The 5,858-nt window shown below is 55.6% G+C and overlaps 1 protein-coding gene across 1 annotated transcript in view; it reads right to left on the reverse strand.

Annotated features, from left to right (window-relative positions):
* Positions 1–4,254: 4,254 nt before the first annotated feature.
* Positions 4,255–5,858, reverse strand: part of LOC112617354 (nuclear factor of activated T-cells, cytoplasmic 1-like) — a gene marked incomplete at its 3' end in the record, with an annotated part of 13,032 nt that continues 11,428 nt past the window's right edge. The window contains exon 4 of the mRNA XM_025374117.1: positions 4,255–4,310. Coding sequence (XP_025229902.1) covers positions 4,255–4,310 — 56 coding nt within the window. The remainder of the gene's footprint in view (positions 4,311–5,858) is intronic.

Consider the following 5,858-nt stretch of genomic DNA (forward strand, 5'->3'; position numbering starts at 1 on the left):
GAGGCGGGGACCCCGTGGGCCAGGCTGGATGGGCGGAGGCGGGGACCTGTGGGGCAGGCTGGATGGTGCATACCAGTTTTCCTAGGTCCTACCTGACTGGAAGGGCCTGTGTTGATGTGGGCACAGGCCAACCCACTTCATCTCTCTAAATAGACAAATTATATGACAAAAATACTATCTCCGTGGGAGCTGCCACTTAAATACACAGAGAAGGAAGCGATAAAGCAGCAACACGGAAGAGCAGGACGGGAAACTCGTCCGTACCGGAAAAAACACAGGCTCCACACGGCACCAGCACCCACGCAACCTGCTTTAAAACTCCACTGTTGAGATGAGGCTCATACACTTACTTATAGAAAGTACAAAAACCGTAGACACAGCACATCCCATTTTGTTTACACACAGGCAGCACGGTGGCTCACACCTGTCATCCCAGCACTTTGGGAGGCCCAGGCGGGAGGACTGCTTGAGCCCAGGAGTTCAGGACCAGCCCGGGCAACACTGCGAGGCCCCATCTCTACAAAAATTTAAAAATCAGCTGAGCAGGATAGGGCACACCTGTGTTCCCAGCTACTGGTGAGGCTGAGGCATAAGAATTGCTTCAGCACGGGAGGTCGAGGCTGCAGTGAGCTGTGATCAAGTCACTGTACTCCAGCTTAGATGACAGAGCAAGACCCTGTCTCAAAAAAAAAAATACACACACACACACAGAAACACGTATGTACACAATATAATGTATGTAATGTGTGTATGTGTGTGTGTCTGCATGAACATCTATACACAAAGCAGCAAATGGAGCAGGACGCATGCCCAATGCCAGCAGTGGTTATGTCTAAGTTGATGAGACTACACTAGGTTTTATTTCCTTTTTTATATTGTCCAAATGTCCACGATGAGTATGAAGTTCCTTTATGATGAGAAAAAATATATATTAAAGCAAACTCCATTTAACAGATTAAAAATGAAACAGGAGGCCAGGTGTGGTGGCTCACGCCTGTAATCCCAGCACTTTAGGAGGCCGAGGCAGGTGGATCACTTGAGGTCAGGAGTTCAAGATCAGCCTGGACAACATGGTGAAACCCTGTCTCTACTGAAAAAAATACAAAAACATTAGCCAGGCATGGTGGCTGGCGCCTGTAGTCCTAGCTACTTGGGAGACTGAGGCACGAGAATCACTGGAACCCGGGAGGCAGAGGCTGCAATGAGCCGAGATGGAACCACCGCACTCCAATCTAGGTGACAGAGCGAGACTGTCTCAAAAAAAAAAAAAAAAAAAAACCCCAGTAAACATGAAGTACATAATTTTTCACATGTGCTCTTAAATTTCTTTTAAAACATACAACTGTTAAGCTTTCTTCGAAATATGCTGGTGTCAAAAGTAAAACAGAAAATCACAGAGAATGTGGATGTCGGCTTGGCTGGGATTGTTTTCAATGCGGAAAGGCTCACAGCTCCTCCAGACTGCTCTCCCTGCCTAGGGGGACAGGGCAGGCCGGCTCCAGCGTCCTGTGTCCCACATCCTGTGTCCCGCATCCCGCGTGCATGTGCGGGGCTGGCGAAGCCTGTGGAGACCCTGACAGAGCCAGGGCCAGGGAGGGTGCGCAGCATGAGGCCAGGCACCAGGCTACGAAGCCCACAGGCAGAGGGACGGAGAGCCAGGAGGTCAGTGTACCCAGCACAGATGCAGAGCAGAGCAAGGGCAGCCCAGTGGGAGGAATGAACCAGACACCTGGTGGGCGGGGAGGCCCGGCGACGACCCCGTGAGCAGAGGCTGCCAGCCCCCTGGGCAGCTGCAAACCCCCGGCCAGCGGGGAGCCACAGACCTTCTGGGCACAGGAAATGGCTGTGGGCAGGAGAGGCCGGTATGGACACGGCAACGGGCTGCGGTAAGGAGGCCAGTACGGACACGGGAATGGGCTGTGGGGAGGAGAGGCTGGTACAGCAGCTCAGGCTGCTTCTGCCTGTGGCCGGCCATTCCCAGGACGCTTCTGAGCACCCCAACCCACTGGCTGCGGGGTAGGCCGAGACTCCTTCCTCTGAACGCCGGCCTGCCCTGGGGCCTCCAGCTTTCCTCGAGGGGCTTCTCAGGTGAAGGCAAGAAAAGCGACAGCATTGAACCAGAGCCCTAAGCTTCAGGGGAGGCCTGAGCACCACTGAAGCTGCAGGTGAGCTCACTTCCCCCAGGGCCAGAGGAACCTTTTCCATCTGACAACCACTTGGAAAGGGTTCTGGGAAGGGGATGGGCCCTCGGGGGAAGGGCGCTGAAGTCGAAGGGTGGAAGACGCGGCTTTCTGACAGAGCTGCCTCTCGGGACAGGGAGTGAAGGTGCCAGCACCGCTCTCCATGGAGGCCACCGACCCACCAACAGGAGATGACCTCAAGAACCCTCCCTGGTGTCCTGTCCACCTGCCTCCAGCTGCCCGAGATCGGCTCTTCCCTGAGGTTTCTGAACGGATCAGCTTCCACCTGCACACACTGAGTGGGTGCACAAGACTTCCCCGACCCCTAGGGACACACATTGCTGAGCTTGGAAACACGTTCATGTCTTCAAAACCCCCTTGTGAGCCACGTGGTATCTTATGTTGGCCTAAAGATTTCTACTGCTTTTATACGACTAAATAGAACACTCAAAGAATCCAGTGTAGGGATCAATCCAACTGTATCAATAACAAGTAAACATCAGGTCGGGCACAGTGGCTCACGCCTGTAATCCCAGCACTTTGTGAGGCCGAGGCAGGTGGATCACCTGAGGTTGGGAGTTCGAGACCTGCCTGACCAACATGGAGAAACCCCTAAAAATACAAAATTAGCCAGGTGTGGTGGTGCACGCCTGTAATCCCAGCTACTCGGGAGGCTGAGGCAGGAGAATCGCTTGAACCCGGGAGGTGGAGGTTGCAGTGAGCCGAGATCACGCCACTGCACTCCAGCCTGGGCAACAAGAGCGAAACTCCGTTTCACAAAACAAAAACAAACAATGAAACATCAATGGTCTACATGTGCCAATTACAAGACAGCATCAGAGAGGATCCAAGACACCACCAAGAAGACGCTGCCTCCAAGAAACCACTTTAAACATGAACACTTGGGGCCGGGCGCGGTGGCTCAAGCCTGTAATCCCAGCACTTTGGGAGGCCGAGGCGGGTGGATCACAAGGTCAGGAGATCGAGACTATCCTGGCTAACATGGTGAAACCCCGTCTCTACTAAAAATACAAAAAACTAGCCGGGCGCGGTAGCGGGCGCCTGTAGTCCCAGCTACTTGGGAGGCTGAGGCGGGAGAATGGCGTGAACCCGGGGGGCGGAGCTTGCAGTGAGCCGAGATCGCGCCACTGCACTCCAGCCTGGGAGACACAGTGAGACTCCGTCTCAAAAAAAAAAAAAAAAAAAAAAAAAAAAAAAAAAAAACATGAACACTTGGATTATGAGAGACACACGCAGCAGCCAGCACCTCATGGGAGATGTGGGAGCAGTGACAACCGTCCAGACAAAAGGTCATCTCCATGACTAGCCAATCTGAGGACGGTCATTATCCTCAGGCACCCACCACATGCACATGGTGCCAGGGAAGCTGTGGCAGGTGACTAGGGGTGGTGGAAACGGCCGGGTGACAGCAGAAGTGTGACCCGGCCATGCGTCTGCCACAGCCCCATACACGTGCACCACCCGCTAACAGGCTGTGGCCAGTCGCGAGTCCGGGAGCCACGCCCAGGCTTTTGTGCCTGAGTCACCATCACAAGAGAGATTGGTGCGATCGGCGGCCTCAGAGGATGGGGTGAGGAGTCCCCATGGGGATGCCGCAGAGCCCTGCCCTCGGTGCTCTGGGTCTGGGCAGGTGCTGGCCACGCCCCGGGAACTCAGCACAGCACCGACTCCCAGGGGCCTACTCTGTGCCAGGTGACGGTGACAGCAAGGGGACAGCAAAGGGCGGGAGGGTCCGTGTGAGATGACCTTCCCTGGGCTGTCTCAGCACCAGGATGTGGGAGGCAGCCCTTGGCCTGCCCGGCACCGTCCCCAGCCGCCAGGGCTCTGACCTGACCCTGACAGGTTGGGTGCAGTACATGGTGCTTCGGCAAGTACTTGGCGATTCTGTTTGTTACTGGTTTTGTTACTCTATGCATTATTTTTATTTGTTTCATTTTAACAAACAGGAACCTCACCTTCCTGAGGCCCTGGGGACCCACAGTGGCTCCAGCAGACCCCAGCCTCCCAAGCCCTGGGGACCCGCAGTGGCTCCAGCTGCGCCAAAGGCACTCACCGGCTTGCATAGGTCACGATCGGTTTTCGCTTCCATCTCCCAGACGTGGTGGCCATCTGGAAGAAAGGAGCAGGAAACGTCTGTGACTTTGTGTGGCGGGGAGCCCCCTCCCCGAAGCCCCCATGTGATCCAGACCCAGGGCCCTGAGCCCGGAGAGAGACCCCGGGAGACCCACGTAGGCCCATCCCAGGGCTTTTGTTGAGGGCAGCGCCTCAGGACCCATGTGCCCAGGCGGGGCCCCAAGCTCAACGCCAGAGTTCCCCTGGGAGCCTGGGGAAGCTGAGGACACGTGGCTCAGGGCTTGTTCTGACCCCAGCCCTGGGTGGGAAGGACTACAGGGCAGGGGCATCCTCAGGAATCTGTCCTGGCCCTGCATCTGCTGGCCTCTCACAGCCTCAGGACAGGTCACGGGAGGGTTTCTATGCCCCCGTCCTCTCCAGGGAGAGCAGGTGTGAGGGGGAGCAGGTACCCCATCATCAAAGCGCGTGCAGGGCATCTGTGCGTGGACCTGGGGCCCGGCTCTGCAGTCCCTGGCCCAGCCTCCAGGGATGCAGGAGGTGTGAGAGTGGCGACGGGGGGCCGAGGGCTCCACGCCAGGGTGCGATGCCTGCTCGTGCTGGGGTCTACGCTGGTGGAAGAGGGCCTGGCCGCTGGCCCTGCCTCTGTGCAAAGGAACCACTGGGTAAATGCGAAGAGCCTTCCTCTGACAACTTCTTGCCCGTCAGGAGACAGAAATGCAAAACACAGGTATTTTTAGCCTTTCCCCAGTGGCCATTTGCATGTTTTTAAAAAATGAAAAGGCTCCCAGAGGTGCAGTGAAAGGACGCGTTGTTCTCTCTGCTCCACGCCCGGCAGAGTGGGGACTCCAGGCGCACACGGACAGAGTGGGGACTCCAAGCGCACACGGACAAAGGCGGCCGCACCACAGCCTGGCCCCTCAGATGGGCTGAGTTTGGGGCAATTATCTCAGACTAACAGATGTCAACCTCCCACAGTCTCTTCCTCTCTTTTATCTTCTCCAAAATAAAGTCCGCTCCCAAAATGAACAGTTACAGGTATACACACTTAAGTTTATCCTTATGCTCTCTCTCCAAAGAAGAAAACGTGTCTGTTACAAACCCTCAATTACTGACAAATCAGACAAAATCTCCTTTTTCTCTGTTACAGTGCCGGGCTGCTGTCTGCGTGGAGGGTGGAGAGAGGAAATGTGAGTCACACAGGACCCCAGAGCCGCCCAGCCGAGCCCCGGCCACGCCAGCCCGGGACGCCCGAGGTCCCCACGCAAATCACCCACCAGATGAGCCCACTCGACAAAGCCTGGCATCCATCTCTCCTCTGGGAAAAAAATAACAGGGAACTAAAACATACACTCAGTTGCGCTCGAAGGCATCTGAGTTTCACGAAGCAGCAAGGAGCTGGGAAGAAAGAGGCGTTTTCACCCCAGCACAGGTGCTGGTGACGGCGGATTCCCAGAAGCCCCCAGCCCAGATGCACCCGGCGGCTCAGAAGCCCCTCCACCCCCACTTCATAACAATCAAAATCATTCTGTGTGTAGCTAAGTCTTCGGGCTGTTTGGCACCTTTTTTTTTTTTTTTTTTTTTTTT

Source organism: Theropithecus gelada, unplaced genomic scaffold (assembly GCF_003255815.1).
Source record: "Theropithecus gelada isolate Dixy unplaced genomic scaffold, Tgel_1.0 HiC_scaffold_16081, whole genome shotgun sequence".
NCBI lineage: Eukaryota > Metazoa > Chordata > Mammalia > Primates > Cercopithecidae > Theropithecus > Theropithecus gelada.